At 45.3% G+C, this 22,775-nt stretch overlaps 1 protein-coding gene across 3 annotated transcripts; it reads left to right on the top strand.

Annotated features, from left to right (window-relative positions):
• The first annotated feature begins 573 nt into the window (after positions 1–573).
• Positions 574–22,303, top strand: LOC139579375 (E3 ubiquitin-protein ligase TRIM21-like). 3 transcript variants are annotated; one of them, XM_071407949.1, is made up of 17 exons: positions 574–793; positions 6,831–6,910; positions 7,068–7,239; positions 8,442–9,025; positions 9,331–9,426; positions 10,214–10,369; positions 10,752–10,829; positions 11,038–11,176; positions 13,273–13,323; positions 13,430–13,480; positions 13,592–13,636; positions 19,133–19,177; positions 19,280–19,330; positions 20,547–20,600; positions 20,708–20,734; positions 20,965–21,140; positions 21,385–22,303. In XM_071407949.1, the coding sequence occupies exons 3-17, from the start codon at positions 7,101–7,103 to the stop codon at positions 21,757–21,759; spliced, it is 2,067 nt and encodes a 688-aa protein (XP_071264050.1). In that variant the 5' UTR covers positions 574–793; positions 6,831–6,910; positions 7,068–7,100; the 3' UTR covers positions 21,760–22,303. The 3 variants fall into 3 exon arrangements, with proteins under 3 accessions (XP_071264050.1, XP_071264049.1, XP_071264051.1); XM_071407948.1 differs by having other exon boundaries at positions 6,831–7,018; XM_071407950.1 differs by lacking the exon at positions 19,280–19,330 and having other exon boundaries at positions 6,831–7,239.
• Positions 22,304–22,775: the final 472 nt, after the last annotated feature.

The raw sequence follows: 22,775 nt of genomic DNA, 5'->3' as shown, positions 1-22,775 counted from the left end.
GAGTAAACACATGTAATACGGTTGTGTGCGTCAAAGGGCCTCCATCTCTGGGGAAATGCTACCTCAGTTATGGGAGTTTAGGCGAGAGAGTAAAGAGAGGTACTGCTTGAACATTGCCATGAGTTAATCCTTACAAATCCTTTAAAGGATGTCAGACAGGTGTGGAAAAAGAGAGAGAGAGAGGCAGAGAGAGAGAGAGAGGCAGAGAGAGAGAGGCAGAGAGAGAGAAAGGCAGAGAGAGAGGCAGAGAGAGAGAGAGAGAGAGAGAGAGAGAGAGAGAGAGAGAGAGAGAGAGAGAGCGAGAGAGAGAGAGAGGCAGAGAGAGAGAGCGAGGCAGAGAGAGAGAGCGAGGCAGAGAGAGAGAGAGAGGCAGAGAGAGAGAGAGAGGCAGAGAGAGAGAGGCAGAGAGAGAGAGAGGCAGAGAGAGAGAGGCAGAGAGAGAGAGAGCAAGAGAGAGAGAGGCAGAGAGAGGGAGCAAGAGAGGGAGAGAGAGAGAGAGAGGGAGAATTACATGCATACCTGAACCTGGTTGGCACACCTGTCTGGCTGGTTGGATTGGCTGAGGGAGGGAGGGAGGAACCAACTGTAAAGTCTGCAGTTACTCCATCATGATGACAACAACCTCAGTCTAACTCTGGATACCTGTTGAGAGCAGTGAGGAAAAGACAGAAAGTGAGAAAAGGGAAAAAGTGTGTAACAAGGAACATCTATAGAGAGATAGAGGAGGGAAAGACTGACAGAAGACAGAACACTGGACATTATCCACTTGGAAGTCTCAAGGACCACAGAACAGGTACTAGGTCCATCTCAAAATGATAAAGTCCTAGCTAATAAGCAAGTGTTTTGCATATATTTTCATGTGGGCCAGTGCATTGTGTGTGTGTGTTTCTCCAATACTAGCCTATTGTACACCTGTCACATGATGGATCACGAGTGGGTTTGCCAGTGGTGCTTAGTTTGCAGAATTGCTACACTTCATCAGACTTGGTATGATAATATTATATTGGAGCTAGCTCATTTCCATTCTCTAAATATACACCAGGAGGAGCCATGTGAATCTGTGAAGAAAGCCTAAGCATATGTAAATGTGTGGAAAGTCTCAGGTGGAGACCCGAACTAAGTCCTGAAAAATGTAGAAGTACTGAGACTAGAAAGGCTTAGCTACTTTGCATGTGTCTCCTACAATATCTAACTACATCAGGCCTCAACATAGATGTCACTTAAATATCTAGCTAACAATAGCTAGCAGTAGAGTAGACTCAAAAACACGGACTATTTCCCTAGTACTATTCCACAGTAGGCCTAGCTCCTTCTAGCCAGCTAGCTACTTCTCCCGTAGGTAGCTAACTACAGTATATAGGCAGGGCTCCGAAATGAAGCGTGTCCTGTTGTCCCGGTGATGATAAAATGTCTGGAATGTCTGGGAAGATTCTAACAGACTCTGGGACAGTTCTGGGAGGATAGATCCAAATTCATACAACTACTGTACATACAAAACGTGTCATAATAATACGCTGTTAAAGCTGATGCAAGAGATTAGAACGTTTAGCTTAAAATGTTGATAAGCTGTTACTTCTGCACAGTTTAAGCGCAGCGATGCGCACTCAGCAGGAAGTTATGTGCCAATGTTCCCAAATGCAGTTCATGGGAACACACCGTTCTAAAGAGCTACATTCAGGCTACACAAAATAGATGTACATAAGCTAGTGTTCCACTGTTGACCTTTTTACAGGCCATTTTTTAATTTGAATTTCTGTCTCAGCCCCATTTATCTATTTCAGTAGTAGGCTACTCTTATTAGCAAATTAAATTACTGTGAATGACCTAGGTTCTCGAGTAGTCCCATGTTGGCATATCAAACGTTAAACAAAATATGTAGACTATTTTAATTTGGGATGGTTCATCTTAATTTTGGGGCATTTTAAATTGCACTTCGGAATGATTCTGGGATGGTGATAAAAACGGTTAGTCTCATTGGCCAGAAAAGTGAAGTCAACCGATTTACTCCAGTACTGACTGTCTAATTATAATAGGCTAGTAGTGATTGATTACTAGTAGAATAACACTGTCTTGATATACTGGACTCTTGATGGATCTCCTCTCTCTCTTTACATTTCAATCTTGCAGCCTGCAGCCACACACTAATAGATTTTTATACTCCCGTTGGAAATATGATTATTTTAGAGCAATGTGACTTCTATATGTGACAATGTCACAATATTGTTTTCTGAAGAAAAAAATGTCCGTCTTAACCATTCGCTGTCAATCACTTCTTTAGTACAGATTAAATAATTTGGTGTGATAAACCTATAACAAAGGGAGAAATGCAGAGAACAAGGTAAATACATCTTAGCTGTTGTAGACTATTTAGATTGTCATTAAGGAGAGACTTCTATTGGAAATATATGTCAAATCCACTCTTGCTGCGAAAAAAAAGGACTTCCGACTTCAGTGCTTTCAAATGAGTTCCGACATTGAGCGCAGGCTCCTGTGGTCGGATAAAAGCAAATAATAATAAATAAAAAATAACATAATTTTTATTTTAAAAGATTTGCCTCTTGGGCCCCCTATAGTCTCAGTCCCAGCTCCTGACTCACAATTGATCAGTCACATTCATTTATTATGCAGTTGAATGTTAATAATCAGTTACCCAATCAAGGCAGGGCCAGCCCCATACCTCTTCCCCCCCCCCCATCTGATGATTAGCAGAGCAGCAGCAGGCAGCAGCAGGCTGTCCACACTCATTGAGAGCGGGCTCCTGAGTCTTCCTGTGGTTGGCGGTTGCGGTAAAAAATATTAAATATATACCACATACAGTATACTGTACATGTAATATATAATCCTTAAACTCAACTCTGGATCTCAAAGCCAGTTCCACTGCATTTGTTCATTGTTCCCATCTAATCAGGGACTGATTGTGGCTGGATCCGGCGCCGACAGAGATGGCCGCTTCGCGTTCTTAGGAAACTATGCAGTATTTCATTTTTTTATATACAGTGGGGCAAAAAAGTATTTAGTCAGCCACCAATTGTGCAAGTTCTCCCACTTAAAAAGATGAGAGAGGCCTGTAATGTTCATCATAGGTACACTTCAACTATGACAGACAAAATGAGAAGAAAAAAATCCAGAAAATCACATTGTAGGATTGTTAATGAATTTATTTGCAAATTATGGTGGAAAATAAGTATTTGGTCACCTACAAACAAGCAAGATTTCTGGCTCTCACAGACCTGTAACTTCTTCATTAAGAGGCTCCTCTGTCCTCCACTCGTTACATGTATTAATGGCACCTGTTTGAACTTGTTATCAGTAAAAAACACCTGTCCACAACCTCAAACAGTCACACTCCAAACTCCACTATGGCCAAGACCAAAGAGCTGTCAATGGACACCAGAAACAAAATTGTAGACCTGCACCAGGCTGGGAACACTGAATCTGCAATAGGTAAGCAGCTTGGTTGGAAGAAATCAACTGTGGGAGCAATTATTAGGAAATGGAAGACATACAAGACCACTGATAATCTCCCTCGATCTGGGGCTCCACGCAAGATCTCACCCCGTGGGGTCAAAATGATCACAAGAACGGTGAGCAAAAATCCCAGAACGGGGGGACCTAGTGAATGACCTGCAGAGAGCTGGGACCAAAGTAACAAAGCCTACCATCAGTAACACACTACGCCGCCAGGGACTCAAATCCTGCAGTGCCAGACGTGTCCCCCTGCTTAAGCCAGGACATGTCCAGGCCCGTCTGAAGTTTGCTAGAGAGCATTTGGATGATCCAGAAGAAGATTGGGAGAATGTCATATGGTCAGATGAAACCAAAATAGAACTTCTTGGTAAAAACTCAACTCGTCGTGTTTGGAGGACAAAGAATGCTGAGTTGCATCCAAAGAACACCATACCTACTGTGAAGCATGGGGGTGGAAACATCATGCTTTGGGGCTGTTTTTCTGCAAAGGGACCAGAACGACTGATCCGTGTAAAGGAAAGAATGAATTGGGGCATTGTATCGTGAGATTTTGAGTGAAAACCTCCTTCATCAGAAAGGGCATTGAAGATGAAACGTGGCTGGGTCTTTCAGCATGACAATGATCCCAAACACACCGCCCGGGCAACGAAGGAGTGGCTTCGTAAGAAGCATTTCAAGGTCCTGGAGTGGCCTAGCCAGTCTTCAGATCTCAACCCCATAAAAAATCTTTGGAGGGAGTTGAAAGTCCGTGTTGCCCAGCAACAGCCCCAAAACATCACTGCTCTAGAGGAGATCTGCATGGAGGAATTGGCCAAAATACAAGCAACAGTGTGTGAAAAGCTGGTGAAGACTTACAGAAAACGTTTGACCTCTGTCATTGCCAACAAAGGGTATATAACAAAGTATTGAGATAAAATTTTGTTATTGACCAAATACTTATTTTCCACCATAATTTGCAAATAAATTCATAAAAAATCCTACAATGTGATTTTCTGCATTTTTCTTCCTCATTTTGTTTGTCATTGTTGAAGTGTACCTATGATGAAAATTACAGACCTCTCTCATCTTTTTAAGTGGGAGAACTTGCACAATTGGTGGCTGACTAAATACCTTTTTGCCCCACTGTATTATTTCTTACACTGTTACCCCAGGAAATACATACAGCCGGGAGGAAGTATTGGATATAAGAGCAACGTCAACTTACCAACATTACGACCAGGAATACCACTTTCCCGAAGCGGATCCTCTGTTTGGTCCACAACCCAGGACAATGGGCCACAGAAGGGGCAGACGGAGCGGTCTTCTGGTCAGGCTCCGTAGACAGGAACATCGCCCACCACTCCCGAGCATACTACTCGCCAATGTCCAGTCTCTTGACAACAAGGTAGACGAAATCCGAGCAAGGGTTGCCTTCCAGAGAGACATCAGTGATTGTAACATTCTCTGTTTCACGGAAACATGGCTCACTCGGGATACGTTATCAGAGTCGGTACAGCCACCTGGTTTCTTCATGCAGCACGCAGACAGAAACAAATATCTCTCTGCTAAGAAGAAGGGCGGGGTGTATGCCTTATGATTAACGAGTCGTGGTGCGATCATAACAACATACAAGATTTCAAGTCCTTTTGTTCACCTGACCAAGAATTCCTTACAATCAAATGCCAACCGCATTATCTACCAAGAGAATTCTCTTCGATTATAATCACAGTCGTGTATATCCCCCCCAAGCAGACACCTCGACGGCCCTGAAAGAACTTCATTGGACTCTATGTAAACTGGAAACCACATATCCTGAGGTTGCATTTATTGTAGCTGGGGATTTTAACACGGCTAATCTGAAAACAAGGCACCCTAAATTTTATCAGCATATTGAATGCGCAACCAGGGCAGGATCATTGTTACTCTAACTTCCGCGACGCAAACAAAGCTCTCCCTCGCCCTCCTTTCGGAAAATCTGACCACGACTCCATTTTGTTGCTCCCAGCCTATAGACAGAAACTAAAACAGGAAACGCCCGTGCTCAGGTCTGTTCAATGTGTGGGCATAGGCAATTGGAGGATGCATTTTGTGCATATTCTGTAATGATATTCAATAGGCTACATCTGTCTGTACAAATGTTGAGAAATGACGACGTAATTTAAATTTGTATTGCTCTCAGGCACCTTAAACATGTGCGCTTCCCCATGAGCTCTGTGTGTGTGTGTGTGTGTGTGTGTGTGTGTGTGCGTGCGTGCGTGCGTGCGTGCGTGCGTGCGTGCGTGCGTGCGTGCGTGCGTGCATAAGGATATTGTACATGTGGCCACCCTAGTATGGCTACTGACCTCAACCATAAACAAATGAAAGATAATTATAAGTACTAAGACCATGGCATATCCTGGGTGGTCATGACTTAGGCTGGGTGGTCATGACATAGGCTGGGTGGTCATGACATAGCCTGGGCGGTGGTGACATAAGCTGGGTGGTCAGGACATAGCCTGGGTGGATTTGACATAGCATGTGTGGTAATGACATAGTCTAGGTAGTGATTTGTGAAAGTAACATTGTGTGAGCCCCAAATAGCAGTTTAGGTTGCAGAGTGCAAACGAGTAAGTGAGAATTACTAGCAGTCTTATTTGGTGTTTTAAACATATTTCCTAATTATATGTTTAAAGATGTTTCCTGTCAGGCAGAGCCTGTGGCCTAACAACAGCCTGAAAGCCTTTTGGTCCTTGTTTTCTCCAACCAGACCAGGTTGTTTTTACCATATTGCAATAGGCTACAGTATCAGCGCTGGTTGAGATCGCCTCTGTGCTGCCGGTTCTACTTCATTCCACCCCCTGTCTGATCTGACAGATGCAGGCCTACTGTGTGTAACTAGGGTAAACATCATTCAGAGTGCACAGACCACATTCTTTTACATTATCTCATAGGCAGCCATGCTTGACTGAGACAAATGTTCCTCTGTGGAGGACACAGTGTGTGTGTGTGTGTGTGAGATGTAATACAGTGCTGACAGACATTACCTAAACGGACATTTACACACACTCTCAATCCACCTAATACCTGGGAGCTCCTGTCCCCTAGCTGCAGAGATCCAGATACGTAAGTAGCCCTACCAGCCAGCCCTAACATCTCACCAGCCCCAGCCCCCCTCTGGGCTGGGTAGATTCCTCTCAACAAACTTTTTAATGACACATTTACATTTAAGTCATTTAGCAGACGCTCTTATCCAGAGCGACTTACAAATTGGAAAGTTCATACATATTCATCCTGGTCCCCCCGTGGGGAATGAACCCACAACCCTGGCGTTGCAAGCGCCATGCTCTACCAACTGAGCCACACGGGACCGGGACACCTAATTATTGTCTTCTGTTGCCCCCTAGCTGCAGAGCTCCAGACCAGTAGCCCTACCATCTCCCCAGCAGAGGTCCAGACCACTAGCCCTACCGTCTCCCCAGCAGAGGTCCAGACCACTAGCCCTACCGTCTCCCCAGCAGAGGTCCAGACCAGTAGCCCTACCGTCTCCCCAGCAGAGGTCCAGACCACTAGCCCTACCGTCTCCCCAGCAGAGGTCCAGACCAGTAGCCCTACCAGCCAGCCCTACCGTCTCCCCAGCAGAGGTCCAGACCACTAGCTCTACCATTTTCCCCAGCATGGCTCTCTCCGGGCCGGGTGGCTTCCTCTCTGAGGATCAGTTCATCTGTTCTATCTGCCTGGATGTGTTCACCAACCCAGTCTCCACACCCTGTGGTCACAGCTACTGTCTGGACTGCATCTCCACCTACTGGGATGGTTTGTATTGTGGCTTTGTATATACTGTACACTACCTGAAATATACATGTTTACATAGGCCTATATACTGTACACTACCTGAAATATACATGTTTACATAGGCCTATATACTGTACACTACCTGAAATATACATGTTTACATAGGCCTATATACTGTACACTACCTGAAATATACATGTTTACATAGGCCTATATACTGTAGACTACCTGAAATATACATGTTTACATAGGCCTATATACTGTACACTACCTGAAATATACATGTTTACATAGGCCTATATACTGTAGACTACCTGAAATATACATGTTTACATAGGCCTATATACTGTACACTACCTGAAATATACATGTTTACATAGGCCTATATACTGTAGACTACCTGAAATATACATGTTTACATAGGCCTATATACTGTAGACTACCTGAAATATACATGTTTACATAGGCCTATATACTGTACACTACCTGAAATATACATGTTTACATAGGCCTATATACTGTAGACTACCTGAAATATACATGTTTACATAGGCCTATATACTGTAGACTACCTGAAATATACATGTTTACATAGGCCTATATACTGTAGACTACCTGAAATATACATGTTTACATAGGCCTATATACTGTACACTACCTGAAATATACATGTTTACATAGGCCTATATACTGTACACTACCTGAAATATACATGTTTACATAGGCCTATATACTGTACACTACCTGAAATATACATGTTTACATAGGCCTATATACTGTAGACTACCTGAAATATACATGTTTACATAGGCCTATATACTGTAGACTACCTGAAATATAAATCTACATAGGCCTATATACTGTAGACTACCTGAAATATACATGTTTACATAGGCCTATATACTGTAGACTACCTGAAATATAAATGTTTACATAGGCCTATATACTGTAGACTACCTGAAATATAAATCTACATAGGCCTATATACTGTAGACTACCTGAAATATACATGTTTACATAGGCCTATATACTGTATACTACCTGAAATATAAATGTACATTTGTTTGTATGTGTACATGGGCCCAATACATACAACAACTTACATCCATGCGACCTTATTGGTTGTTTTCTATTAGTAGGCCTATTTCATCACATCCCCATTCAGAGATCAATTGTGTTCCGCCATGTGAATTAATGAAATGAAGTGTAACTTGTTGTTGAAGGAGGAGGAGGGAAGACGTGTGTGTGCCCGCTGTGTAAGGAGAGCTTCAGGAAGAGGCCGGACCTTCACATCAACCGCACCCTGAAGGAGATCACCGAGCAGTTTAAGAAGATGGCGGACGGATTGGACTGGGGGGCCATGGTGATTGAAGGAGGGATTGAGAGTCAAGGTTGGGGTGGCGGTGGAAATGAGGGGGTGTCATACGGGGTTGAGCGTCCTCCGGTCCCTCCAAAACCCCCAGGGATGGGTGTGATGCCTGGGGATTTGTTGTTGGAGATGAAGACCAGGTTACAACGACCTTTGAAATCCAGAACCCCTCCGCCCGTCCTCCACCCCCACCCCCCCTCACCCATCTCCTCCAACACCACCGCCCTCTCGCCCCCCGCCCCTCTTGTTGTCCCACGCAGATACACCCTGAGCGGGCCTGCTGATTCCTCTGCCGACGCGCCTCTCTGTCCCGAACACCAGAGGGGGCTGGAGTTCTTCTGCCGGACGGACCAGACGTGTGGGTGTGCCGTGTGCATGGAGGGAGAGCACCATGGACACCAGGTTATACCAGCCAAGAGAGAGTGGCTCATTAAGAAGGTAGGGAGAGGGACAGCGGTGGAGGAGCACGTGTGTGAACTAATTCTGATGGAGATGTAGGATACTTCAATTGCAATGCTACTACTGTAGATTTGATTACATTCATGAAGTGAAATGAAAACATACTGTATTAACCAAAGCTATATAGTCAGTTTAATCATCTCTACACAAAAGAGCCTGGGTGTTTGAAACATTTTTCAAATTGTATTAATCACATGCTTCGAGGTAGAGGTAGATATGTACATACTAGGTATAAGGAATAAGTACATTGCAGTATGTTGACTCTGGTCTGTTTCTGTATGCAGTCTCAGTTGGAAATCACAGAGGCGGAGCTGAGGGACATGATCACACAGAGAGAAAAGAAGGTGGAGGACATCAGGACATCACTGGAGGACATACAGGTGGGTGTCTGGAACACACACACACACAGACACACACACACACACACACACAGTACACACACACACAGTACACACAAACAGAACACACATGCAGTCACAGTACACACACACACAGTACACACACACAGACACAGTACACAGTACACAGTACACTGAACACAGTACACAGAACACACACACAGACACAGTACACACATACAAAACACACGTACAGGCACAGTACACACACGCAGAACACACACACAGTCACAGTACACACACACACAGTACACACACAGAGACACAGTACACAGTACACACATACAGTATACACACACAGACACAGAACACACACACATACACAGAACACACACACAGTCACAGTACACTGTACACAGAACATATACACACAGAACACACAAACAGTCACAGTACACACATACAGAACACACATACAGACACAGTGCACACACACAGACTTTGAACACAGACACAGCACACTGTACACAGAACACATACACACACAGAACACACAAACAGGCACAGTACACACATACAGAACACACACACACACACAGACACAGAACACACACACAGCCACAGTACACACACAGAGAACACAGACACAGTACACACACACAGAACACACACACACAGACAGAGTACACACACACACAGAGCGTACTGTGCATTTAATTATCTCTCCCTCCCTCTCTTCCTCCCTCCCCTCTTTGTCTTTCCTCCCTCTCTCCCTGCCCCTCATCATCCCTCTCTCTCTCCCTCTCTCCCTCTCTCCCTCTCTCCCCAGGCGTGTGCGGAGCATGAGACAGCGGGCAGCATGCATGTGTTTTCTGCCCTGGTGAGCTCTGTGGAGAGGAGCCAGGCAGAGCTGCTGGAGGTGATAGAGATGTCACAGCGGGCTGCACAGCACCGAGGACAGACCCTCATCAGAGACCTAGAGCAGGTCTCTTTTTATTCATTCATTTTATTTTAGTGAATTTGTTTATTTCAGAGAGAATGGTTTATTTCATCAAGAGGACAAAAATATCAATAGCAGCGAAGGCGAAGTTATTTTATACAATGTACAATCTAAGAACTAGACATCGACACAATATTATTCAAACTTAAATCTCACGAAATGTGATGCATTGTACTAGATTTGGCTAAACAGCTCATTTACATCTTTTGTAGGTGATTAATAAATAAATTCATGCTGCTGTCTTTTTTTGCTACTGATATTGGTGATCGTTGTCTTTGTGACTGTGTTGCTGCAATGGTTGACAAACCAATTTCCCTCTGGGATTATTAATAATAAAGTATTTATTCTCTTTTCTTTCCTATCATAGGAGATCTCTGAGCTGAGGAAGAGAAGCGCCACCCTCACCCAGCTAGCCCAGTCTGACGACTACGTACTTTTCTTTAAGGTTAGAGACTCTTTCTGTTCATCACATCTTTTTTCTTTATTGATCCTTTTCAACAATTTCTACCTTCTTTTAAACCGTTTTTTTCCTTCAGTTATCGTAGTTACAAGGTAAGAGGTACTTTTCCTTTCATCCTCTTCATTTAAAATGATCTTGCTACTTGTTTTTTCTAATTAATGTATTCCTCCATTCTCTTTATTCCTCTTCTCAGACATTCTCCACCCCGCCTCAGACCAGGGATTGGTCGGATGCTGTTGTGACCTCTGACCTCACCTCAGGGGCGGTGCTTCTTACTGTCAATCAAATGGTGGAGCGGTTTCAGGAGGAGCTCAAGAGACTGCCGGAGATCTGTGAGTTATGGCTGACCGTTGTAGAACTCCTATACATTCTATCTATGAGTACTATCAGTTTCCCAGTGGCCAAAACTGGTTGAAATTACATCAAGATTTCACCACTTTTGCTCGCTGGGTTGTTGCACGTGACACACAGAGAATATCACCAATACTGTAGTGTTGAGACGGTCCAACTTTACTTCATGAACACGACTAGACTACAATACTGTAGTGTTGAGACGGTCTAACTTTACTTTATGAGCACTACTAGGCTACAATACTGTAGTGTTGAGACGGTCTAACTTTACTTTATGAGCACTACTAGGCTACAATACTGTAGTGTTGAGACGGTCTAACTTTACTTCATGAGCACTACTAGACTACAATACTGTAGTGTTGAGATAGTCTAACTTTACTTTATGAGCACTACTAGGCTACAATACTGTAGTGTTGAGACGGTCTAACTTTACTTCAAGAACACTACTACAATACTGTAGTGTTGAGACGGTCTAACTTTACTTCATGAACACGACTACACTACAATAATGTAGTGTTGAGACGGTCTAACTTTACTTCATGAACACTACTAGGCTACAATACTGTGACTGTCTAACTTTACTTTACGAACACGACTAGACTACAATACTGTAGTGTTATGACGGTCTAACTTTACGAACACACCTAGGCTACAATACTGTAGTGTTGAGACGGTCTAACTTTACTTTTAAATTTTTAGTCATTTAGCAGACGCTCTTATCCAGAGCGACTTACAGTAGAGTGCATACATTTTTATTACATTTTTACATACTGAGACAAGGATATCCCTACCGGCCAAACCCTCCCTAACCCGGACGACGCTATGCCAATTGTGCGTCGCCCCACGGACGCGGCCGGCTGCGACAGAGCCTGGGCGCGAACCCAGCCCAGCCTGGGCGCGAACCCAGAGACTCTGGTGGCGCAGCTAGCACTGCGATGCAGTACCCTAGACCACTGCGCCACTGCGCCACTTCATGAGCACTACTAGGCTACAATACTGTAGTGTTGTGACTGTCTAACTTTACTTTATGAACACTACTACAATACTGTAGTGTTGAGACGGTCTAACTTTATTTTATGAACACGACTAGGCTACAATACTGTAGTGTTGTGACTGGCTAACTTTACTTTAAGAACACTACTACAATACTGTAGTGTTATGACGGTCTATTTTTACTTTATGAACACTACTAGGCTACAATACTGTGACTGTCTAACTTTACTTTACGAACACGACTAGACTACAATACTGTAGTGTTGTGACGGTCTGATTTTACTTTATGAGCACCACTAGGCTACAATACTGTTGTGTTGAGACGGTCTAACTTTACTTCATGAGCACTACTAGGCTACAATACTGTTGTGTTGAGACGGTCTAACTTTACTTCATGAGCACTACTAGGCTACAATACTGTTGTGTTGAGACGGTCTAATTTTACTTTATGAGCACTACTACAATACTGTAGTGTTATGACGGTCTAACTTTACTTTATGAACACTACTAGGCTACAATACAATATGTAGAGGATGATGTAGACCATCGATTCTCAACTGGTTGGTCATGACCCAAATTTTGGTCGCGGTTTTGAATGGGTTGTGTGTGTCAGTAAAATAAATAAAAAATGTAATAAAAAAATACTCCAGTCTGAACTTAAACAATTTAAACCAGGTAGAAAGTGTGAATAAATGATAATGAACTTACATTTTTTTTAATACTTTAATCTCCGAACAATTAGTCTTCAATCACAGTATTTTCAATATAAAGCTATTAGCAGCAATATTTTGGTGGATTTTGTTGTCTCAAACCAGTGAGTTTCTTAACAATCTTCATCAAGAACATGGGCAAAATGTATTTATTGACAATGAAAGAGGTGGGAATGTTGTTCCCTTGTCATATAATTGCTATATTTAAAATCAATACAGCATTAAAAATAGTTTTTCAGATTATATTTTGCCGATTATGTTTCCCAATGCAAATATTATGTTGTGACTGAGACAACCTGGTTAATTTTGGGTCCCAAGGCAAAACCAGTTGAGAACCTATAGACCCATACACTGCATTGTCTTTTGTTGACCAGGTCTGCGTCCTCAACCTCAAACAGACCAATCCGTGGGGAGATATATTCCAAGTAAGGTTTACACGCTCAAATTACCACCCCATCTGTATCTTTTTATTTTAATGATGATCTAATATGTGTCTGATATTGATTAATGCATTCTCTTATGTTTGGCCAGGGTTGCGTCCTCAACCTCAACCAAACCAATCTGTGGGAAGATGTAGTCCAAGTATGATTTTCATTCATGCCTGTGTCACACTCAAAGTCCCAGCTCCTCCCATTCTGTGTGTCTAATAATCTATACGGTATTGACTTGATGTATTCTCTTATGTTTGGCCAGGTTTGCTTTCTCAACCAAACCATGCTGTAGGAAGAAATAGTCCAAGTAAGTCCAAGATAACATTCATGTCTCTGTCACACTCACAGACCCAACATACTGTATGTATCATGTTTTGTCTTTGATCATCTTGTCTTGTCCCTGTGCTTCCCTCTGCTGGTCTTATTAGGTTCTTTCCCTCTTTCTCTCTCTCTCTCTCCTCCTCCCTCTCTCCCTCTCCCGCTCTCTCTCTCTATCGTTCCGTTCCTGCTCCCAGCTGTTTCTCATTCTCCTAACGACCTCATTTACTCTTTCACACCTGTCCCCTATTTTGCCCTCTGATTAGAGTCCCTATTTCTCCCTCTGTTTTCCGCTTCTGTCCTTGTCGGATTCTTGTTTGATGTTTGCTGTTCCTGTGTCCTTGTTCCGCCCTGTCGTGTTTTTGCCTTCTTCAGATGCTGCGTGTGAGCAGGTGTCTATGTCAGCTACGGCCTGTGCCTTCCTGAAGCGACCTGCAGTCTGTGGTCGCGTCTCCTGTCGTTCCTCTCTACTGACGAGAGGATTTCAGTTTCCTGTTTTGGATTTACCTTTGATATATCCAGGAGAATCATTGTTTGTTTGATACTGGAATAAAGACTCTGTTTCTATTACGTCGCTTTTGGGTCCTCATTCACCTGCATAACAGAAGAATCCGACCAAGAATGGACCCAGCGACTACGGATTCTCGCAACACTGCCGTCGAGATCCAGGGAGCAATGCTCGGCAGACACGAGCAGGAATTGTCTGCTGCTCGTCATGCCGTTGAGACCCTGTCCGCTCAGGTCTCCGATCTCTCAGGACAGTTTCAGAGTCTTCGTCTCGTGCCACCAGCTACTTCCTGGTCTTCCGAGTCTCCGGAACCTAGGGTTAATAACCCACCATGTTACTCTGGGCAGCCCACTGAGTGTCGCTCCTTTCTCACCCAGTGTGATATTGTGTTCTCTCTCCAGCCCAACACATACTCAAGAGAGAGAGCTCGGATCGCTTACGTCATATCACTCCTTACTGGTCGGGCTCGGGAGTGGGGCACAGCTATCTGGGAGGCAAGGGCTGAGTGTTCTAACGTTTATCAGAACTTTAAAGAGGAGATGATACGGGTTTTTGATCGTTCAGTTTTTGGGAAGGAGGCTTCCAGGGCCCTGGCTTCCCTATGTCAAGGTGATCGATCCATAACGGATTACTCTATAGAGTTTCGCACTCTTGCTGCATCCAGTGACTGGAACGAGCCGGCGTTGCTCGCTCGTTTTCTGGAGGGACTCCACGCTGAGGTTAAGGATGAGATTCTCTCCCGGGAGGTTCCTTCCAGCGTGGACTCTTTGATTGCACTCGCCATCCGCATAGAACGACGGGTAGATCTTCGTCACCGAGCTCGTGGAAGAGAGCTCGCGTTAACGGTGTTTCCCCTCTCCGCATCTCAACCATCTCCTCCCACCGGCTCAGAGACTGAGCCCATGCAGCTGGGAGGTATTCGCATCTCGACTAAGGAGAGGGAACGGAGAATCACCAACCGCCTTTGCCTCTATTGCGGTTCTGCTGGACATTTTGTCATGTCATGTCCAGTAAAAGCCAGAGCTCATCAGTAAGCGGAGGGCTACTGGTGAGCGCTACTACTCAGGTCTCTCCATCAAGATCCTGTACTACCTTGTCGGTCCATCTACGCTGGACCGGTTCGGCTGCTTCCTGCAGTGCCTTGATAGACTCTGGGGCTGAGGGTTGTTTTATGGACGAAGCATGGGCTCGGAAACATGACATTCCTCTCAGACAGTTAGGGAAGCCCACGCCCATGTTCGCCTTAGATGGTAGTCTTCTCCCCAGTATCAGATGTGAGACACTACCTTTAACCCTCACAGTATCTGGTAACCACAGTGAGACCATTTCCTTTTTGATTTTTCGTTCACCTTTTACACCTGTTGTTTTGGGTCATCCCTGGCTAGTATGTCATAATCCTTCTATTAATTGGTCTAGTAATTCTATCCTATCCTGGAACGTTTCTTGTCATGTGAAGTGTTTAATGTCTGCTATCCCTCCTGTGTCTTCTGGCCCCTCTACTCAGGAGGAACCTGGTGATTTGACAGGAGTGCCGGAGGAATATCATGATCTGCGCACGGTCTTCAGTCGGTCCAGAGCCAGCTCCCTTCCTCCTCACCGGTCGTATGATTGTTGTATTGATCTCCTTCCGGGGACCACTCCCCCTCGGGGTAGACTATACTCTCTGTCGGTTCCCGAACGTAAGGCTCTCGAGGATTATCTGTCTGTTTCTCTCGACGCCGGTACCGTGGTGCCTTCTTCCTCTCCCGCCGGAGCGGGGTTTTTCTTTGTTAAGAAGAAGGACGGTACTCTGCGCCCCTGCGTGGATTATCGAGGGCTGAATGACATAACGGTTAAGAATCGTTATCCGCTTCCCCTTATGTCGTCAGCCTTCGAGATTTTGCAGGGAGCCAGGTTCTTTACTAAGTTGGACCTTCGTAACGCTTACCATCTCGTACGCATCAGAGAGGGGGACGAGTGGAAAACGGCGTTTAACACTCCGTTAGGGCATTTTGAATACCGGGTTCTGCCGTTCGGTCTCGCTAATGCTCCAGCTGTCTTTCAGGCATTAGTTAATGATGTACTGAGAGACATGAACATTTTTGTTTTCGTTTACCTTGACGATATCCTGATTTTTTCACCGTCACTCGAGATTCATGTTCAGCACGTTCGACGTGTACTCCAGCGCCTTTTAGAGAATTGTCTCTACGTGAAGGCTGAGAAGTGCGCCTTTCATGTCTCCTCTGTCACATTTCTCGGTTCTGTTATTTCCGCTGAAGGCATTCAGATGGATCCCGCTAAGGTCCAGGCTGTCAGCGATTGGCCCGTTCCTAAGTCACGTGTCGAGTTTCAGCGCTTTCTCGGTTTCGCTAATTTCTATCGGCGTTTCATTCGTAATTTCGGTCAAGTGGCTGCCCCTCTCACAGCTCTGACTTCTGTCAAGACTTGCTTTAAGTGGTCCGGTTCCGCCCAGGGAGCTTTTGATCTCCTCAAGAAGCGTTTTACATCCGCCCCTATCCTTGTTACTCCTGACGTCACTAAACAATTCATTGTCGAGGTTGACGCTTCAGAGGTGGGCGTGGGAGCCATTCTGTCTCAGCGCTTCCAGTCTGACGATAAGGTCCATCCTTGCGCTTACTTTTCTCATCGCCTGTCGCCATCGGAACGCAACTATGATGTGGGTAACCGCGAACTGCTCGCCATCCGCTTAGCCATAGGCGAATGGCGACAGTGGTTGGAGGGTGCGACCGTCCCTTTTGTCGTTTGGACTGACCATAAGAACCTTGAGTACATCCGTTCTGCCAAACGACTTAATGCACGTCAAGCTCGTTGGGCGTTGTTTTTCGCTCGTTTCGAGTTCGTGATTTCCTATCGTCCGGGAAATAAGAACACCAAGCCTGATGCCTTATCCCGTCTCTTTAGTTCTTCTGTGGCTTCTACCGACCCCGAGGGGATTCTCCCTGAAGGGCGTGTTGTCGGGTTGACTGTCTGGGGAATAGAGAGACAGGTAAAGCAAGCACTCACTCACACTGCGTCGCCGCGCGCTTGTCCTAGTAACCTTCTGTTCGTTCCTGTCTCTACTCGTCTGGCTGTTCTTCAGTGGGCTCACTCTGCCAAGTTAGCTGGCCACCCCGGCGTTCGGGGTACGCTTGCTTCTATTCGCCAGCGGTTTTGGTGGCCTACTCAGGAGCGGGACACGCGCCGTTTCGTGGCTGCTTGTTCGGACTGCGCGCAGACTAAGTCAGGTAACTCTCCTCCTGCCGGTCGTCTCAGACCGCTTCCCATTCCTTCTCGACCATGGTCTCACATCGCCTTAGACTTTATTACCGGTCTGCCTTCATCTGCGGGGAAGACTGTGATTCTTACGGTTATCGATAGGTTCTCTAAGGCGGCACATTTCATTCCCCTCGCTAAGCTTCCTTCCGCTAAGGAGACGGCACAAATCATCATTGAGAATGTGTTCAGAATTCATGGCCTCCCGTTAGACGCCGTTTCAGACAGAGGTCCGCAATTCACGTCACAGTTTTGGAGGGAGTTCTGTCGTTTGATTGGTGCTTCCGTCAGTCTCTCTTCCGGGTTTCATCCCCAGTCTAACGGTCAAGCAGAAAGGGCCAATCAGTCGATTGGTCGCATATTACGCAGCCTTTCGTTTCGAAACCCTGCGTCTTGGGCAGAACAGCTCCCCTGGGCTGAGTACGCTCACAACTCGCTTCCTTCGTCTGCTACCGGGCTATCCCCGTTTCAGAGTAGTCTTGGGTACCAGCCTCCTCTGTTCTCGTCCCAGCTCGCCGAGTCCAGCGTTCCCTCCGCTCAGGCTTTTGTCCAACGTTGTGAGCGCACCTGGAGGAGGGTCAGGTCTGCACTTTGCCGTTACAGGGCGCAGACTGTGAGAGCCGCCAATAAACGTAGGATTAAGAGTCCTAGGTATTGTCGCGGTCAGAGAGTGTGGCTTTCCACTCGTAACCTTCCCCTTACGACAGCTTCTCGCAAGTTGACTCCGCGGTTCATTGGTCCGTTCCGTGTCTCTCAGGTCGTCAATCCTGTCGCTGTGCGACTGCTTCTTCCGCGACATCTTCGTCGCGTCCACCCTGTCTTCCATGTCTCTTGTGTCAAGCCTTTTCTTCGCGCCCCCGTTCGTCTTCCCTCCCCCCCCCCCGTCCTTGTCGAGGGCGCTCCTATTTACAAGGTACGGAAGATCATGGACATGCGTTCTCGGGGACGTGGTCACCAGTACTTAGTGGATTGGGAGGGTTACGGTCCTGAGGAGAGGAGTTGGGTTCCATCTCGGGACGTGCTGGACCGTTCGTTGATTGATGATTTCCTTCGTTGCCGCCAGGGTTCCTCCTCGAGTGCGCCAGGAGGCGCTCGGTGAGTGGGGGGGTACTGTCATGTTTTGTCTTTGATCATCTTGTCTTGTCCCTGTGCTTCCCTCTGCTGGTCTTATTAGGTTCTTTCCCTCTTTCTCTCTCTCTCTCTCCTCCTCCCTCTCTCCCTCTCCCGCTCTCTCTCTCTATCGTTCCGTTCCTGCTCCCAGCTGTTTCTCATTCTCCTAACGACCTCATTTACTCTTTCACACCTGTCCCCTATTTTGCCCTCTGATTAGAGTCCCTATTTCTCCCTCTGTTTTCCGCTTCTGTCCTTGTCGGATTCTTGTTTGATGTTTGCTGTTCCTGTGTCCTTGTTCCGCCCTGTCGTGTTTTTGCCTTCTTCAGATGCTGCGTGTGAGCAGGTGTCTATGTCAGCTACGGCCTGTGCCTTCCTGAAGCGACCTGCAGTCTGTGGTCGCGTCTCCTGTCGTTCCTCTCTACTGACGAGAGGATTTCAGTTTCCTGTTTTGGATTTACCTTTGATATATCCAGGAGAATCATTGTTTGTTTGATACTGGAATAAAGACTCTGTTTCTATTACGTCGCTTTTGGGTCCTCATTCACCTGCATAACAGAATGTCTAATAATTCATACAGTAATTCATTTCCTGTATTCTCTTTTGTTTGGCCAGATTTACCTTCTCAACCAGACCAGTCCATGGGAAGAAGTAGTCCAAGTAAGAGTTTAATTAATTCACGGCTGCTTCTGTCACACTCATCCATTTCCATTTGTTTCTAATAATAATACTGTATTTGATTACATGATATTGTTTTGCCAGGTTTGCGTTCTCCACCTCCACCAGAACACTCTGTAGGAAGAGATAGTCCAGGTTTGGATTCATTCATGTTTCTGTCACACACACAGGCCCATTCCATACGTGTCAGTTACCAATGATACATACAGTGTCTAATTACGTGATAATGATCGAGAAGGCGGTGTTTGAAGGATAAATTGGTACAGGTGTTGTTAGGCCCGAGACGAATATATCCTCCAAACACCGGCTTCAAGGGCATTGTCACTTTTATACAATCGGTTACCAAAATATTCAAATAATGATTGACATATTTTCATTAAAAACGTTAACTTGATTAATTTATTCAAACTATTTCATCCTACCACAAAATATAGGTCGACACAGATCTAGGTTTGCTACCCTAGCCGGCAAGTCGTTCATTCTATTGGTTCGGTTGCCAGAGACGCGACCCAGTCGTTCAGTTCTGTATCTATGAATGCGATCCAGTCGTTCGTTCTAAATGTTCCATTACTATACTGGCTGGAAACTTCTTATCCCTTGCTTGCTAGCTAGCCAACTATGGCTAACTTACAGTCACGTCAAACACTGCACCCAGAATATCAACAGTAGCTGCATTAGCATTTGTTTAAGCTGTTTTCTAGTGACATTTATTTGGATACATCCACAACAATGAGCTAATGAGGCGTGATATCGCCTGGCATAGAACATTTTCTATCTCATCAGGAAGCTGTTGTTCAGAGGAGATAGCCATCAACACAGCAACACAATCACTTCAAACTGAAGCTGGAAAGACTGCAAACTAGCTGCACTTTGTCTCGTTTTACTTTTTTCAATTGACATTTCTTACTATACTGTAAACCCAATGCCAGCTGATTCATGATTTCAACTGGCTGAGAAACACTCATCCCGACTCCCAACACGTTCATTACTATGGGACAGCTGGAGATCGAATTTGAATATTGAAACAATGTTGTAAATGTCGGAGAGACAGAGAGCAAGGTTTATACAAATCTGCACTGTTGAAAACTAAATGTTAGTCTAAAAGAAATGTGAGTTAATGTCTAGATGCTTTTTATAGTGGAGATCAAGTTTATAACTTCCCTGCCTGGGCTGATGAGACAGTGGATTGTGCAGTCAGATGGAACAGAGTAAATAGGCATTTTAACATAATAGATTTAGCCGGTGGTAACTTATAGAATAGACACCGACTGGAATGCGATTTAAACCATTTGGCATTTAGGAATACACCCACCCGTTGTATAATTATAGATATTCTCTTTTGTTTGGCCAGATTGGCTTTCTCAACCTCAACCAGACCAGTCAGTGGGAAGAAATCCAAAACCAAGTAAGGCTTTGATTCATTTATTAACTCAAAGTCCCAGTCATGTGAAAATACATACAGTATTTGATCAGGGGTTAGATGGTTTAACACCTCTCTCTCTTACACTCCAGAGGTGAGGATAGTGCAGGAATATGCAGGTATGTACTTCCTTCTTCCTGTACCATGTTGTCTGTGTTCATGTGTCAAGCACATCATTGCTAAATAGACACAAAACTGCTGAATGAACTCTTGATTGGTGATTGATGACTTTTTCTCCCTCTTTCTCCCTGTCTCTCCCCCACTCATTCTCTCCCTCTGTATGTCTCTCTCTCTGCCGCCCCCCCCCCCCCCCCTTCTACCTCACCCTCTCCCCTCTTCTCCCTCTCAGTGGACATAACCCTGGACCCTCTCACCGCCCACCCACGCCTGCTCATCTCCGATGACTGCAAGCAGGTGCGCTGCTGGGACCGCTACCAGCCCGTGCCGGACGGCCCCGAGCGCTTTGACCGTGTGGTCTGCGTCCTCGGGCGCCAGGCCTTCTCTTCGGGACGCCATTACTGGGAGGTGAGAACAGAAGCGGGGCTAATTTCATTCCAACAGCATTCAGGCTGATGAACAGTGGGTTATAATGGGGCCCGATAGATGGCCGGACTGTATGCCAGGGTTTATGTGAATATATATGTGTTCACTTTCCAGTATTGTTGTATTGCATGATGTTGTGTTGTAGTGTATTGATTATGGGTGATTTGTATTCTGACCTCACAAAATGAATGTAAATGGACAATAAAGGTATCGCATTGTATCGTAGGTGGAGGTGGGTGGGAAGACGGACTGGGACCTGGGCGTGGCTAGCCACTCCATCAACAGGAAAGGGAAGATCATAGTAAGCCCCGCCCACGGCTACTGGTTCCTGAGTCTCCGGGATAAGAAGGACTACGCATTCCGAACGGAACCATCGACAGCGCTGGGCCTCAACCACAAACCCAACCGTATAGGGATCTACGTAGACTGTGATAAGGGACAGGTGTCGTTCTATAACGTGGACGCTAAGATGCTCATCTATACATTCACCGACAGCTTCTCGGATGCCATTCATCCCTTCTTCAGCCCTTGTACCAATAAGTCTGGCAGGAACGAGGCGCCGCTCATCATTTGTCCTGTCTCGATGCCTCTGGTGGACTGAGATGGGTTTTAGTTTTTTTGTGCATTCCTAAAGGTAGCTTCCTGTCTGTCCTTGTTCAATGTTCTTCACTGAGCCAATAGGACAGGACTGGATAGGTCAAAGCAATATGGTGGAAGCTATAGCTGATGCGCCCAATATACCCAGATGTCTCATGTCAACATTGGGAAGTGAACAAGGCCAGAAGAGAGGGAACAATTTTCTGGAATGAAATACAGTCTCTTAGAACCATTCATAATGACCTCCTGTGTTCTATGGAGCTGACCAATGGATACTCTGGATACTGAGTCTGGATTGGACTGATCATTTTGACCAATACAACCGACTACAGTCCATCAGTCTGAGAATGAAGGATTTCACCATCTGTCCTTATCACACGATGGATTCATCTGTCTATATTGGGTCATATGTGTCTCAAATGGCACCCTATTCCCATATAGTCTGCTTCTTTGACCAGAGCCCTATGGGCCCTATGTATTGCATTACTATAGGGAATAGTGTGTTATTTGGGACATAACCACAGTCATACAAATAAAACATATTACTTTTATATTACAATCCAGTTTTTGATGGATGTCCACAATAAACCAAATGTAAACTATGTGGACTGGGAGCCACCGAGTAAGACCCAGAGACAAACACAAAGACAAAGAATCCTTTATGAGCCAGTCAATTTAGTCATCGTATTCTACACAGAGTGGACAAAACTTTAAGAACACCTGCTCTTTCCATGACACAGACTGACCAGGTGAATCCAGGTGAAAACTATGAGCCCTTACTGATGTTACTTGTTAAATCCACTTCAATCAGGGCAGATGAAGGGGAGGAGACAGGATAAATATGGATTTTTAAGCCTTGTGACAATTGAGACATGGATTGCGTATGTGTGTCATTCAGAGGGTGAATGGGCAAGACTAAAGATTTAAGTGCCTTTGAAAGGGGAATGGTATTAGGTTCCAGGCGCACCGGTTAGTGTCAAGAACTGCATCGCTGCTGGGTTTTTCACGCTCAACAGTTTC

This window comes from Salvelinus alpinus, chromosome 6 (genome assembly GCF_045679555.1).
Source record: "Salvelinus alpinus chromosome 6, SLU_Salpinus.1, whole genome shotgun sequence".
In the NCBI taxonomy this organism is placed as follows: Eukaryota; Metazoa; Chordata; class Actinopteri; order Salmoniformes; family Salmonidae; genus Salvelinus; species Salvelinus alpinus.
This window is presented reverse-complemented; position numbering and strand designations above follow the sequence as displayed.

Excerpts from the sequence above, each read along its gene's own strand:
- LOC139579375 (XM_071407949.1), top strand. The coding sequence starts at position 7,101 with ATGGCTCTCTCCGGGCCGGGTGGCTTCCTCTCTGAGGATCAGTTCATC. Across the intron at positions 7,240-8,441 it reads CATCTCCACCTACTGGGATG|GAGGAGGAGGGAAGACGTGT; the intron begins GTTTGTATTGTG and ends TTGTTGTTGAAG. Across the intron at positions 10,370-10,751 it reads TCATCAGAGACCTAGAGCAG|GAGATCTCTGAGCTGAGGAA; the intron begins GTCTCTTTTTAT and ends TTCCTATCATAG.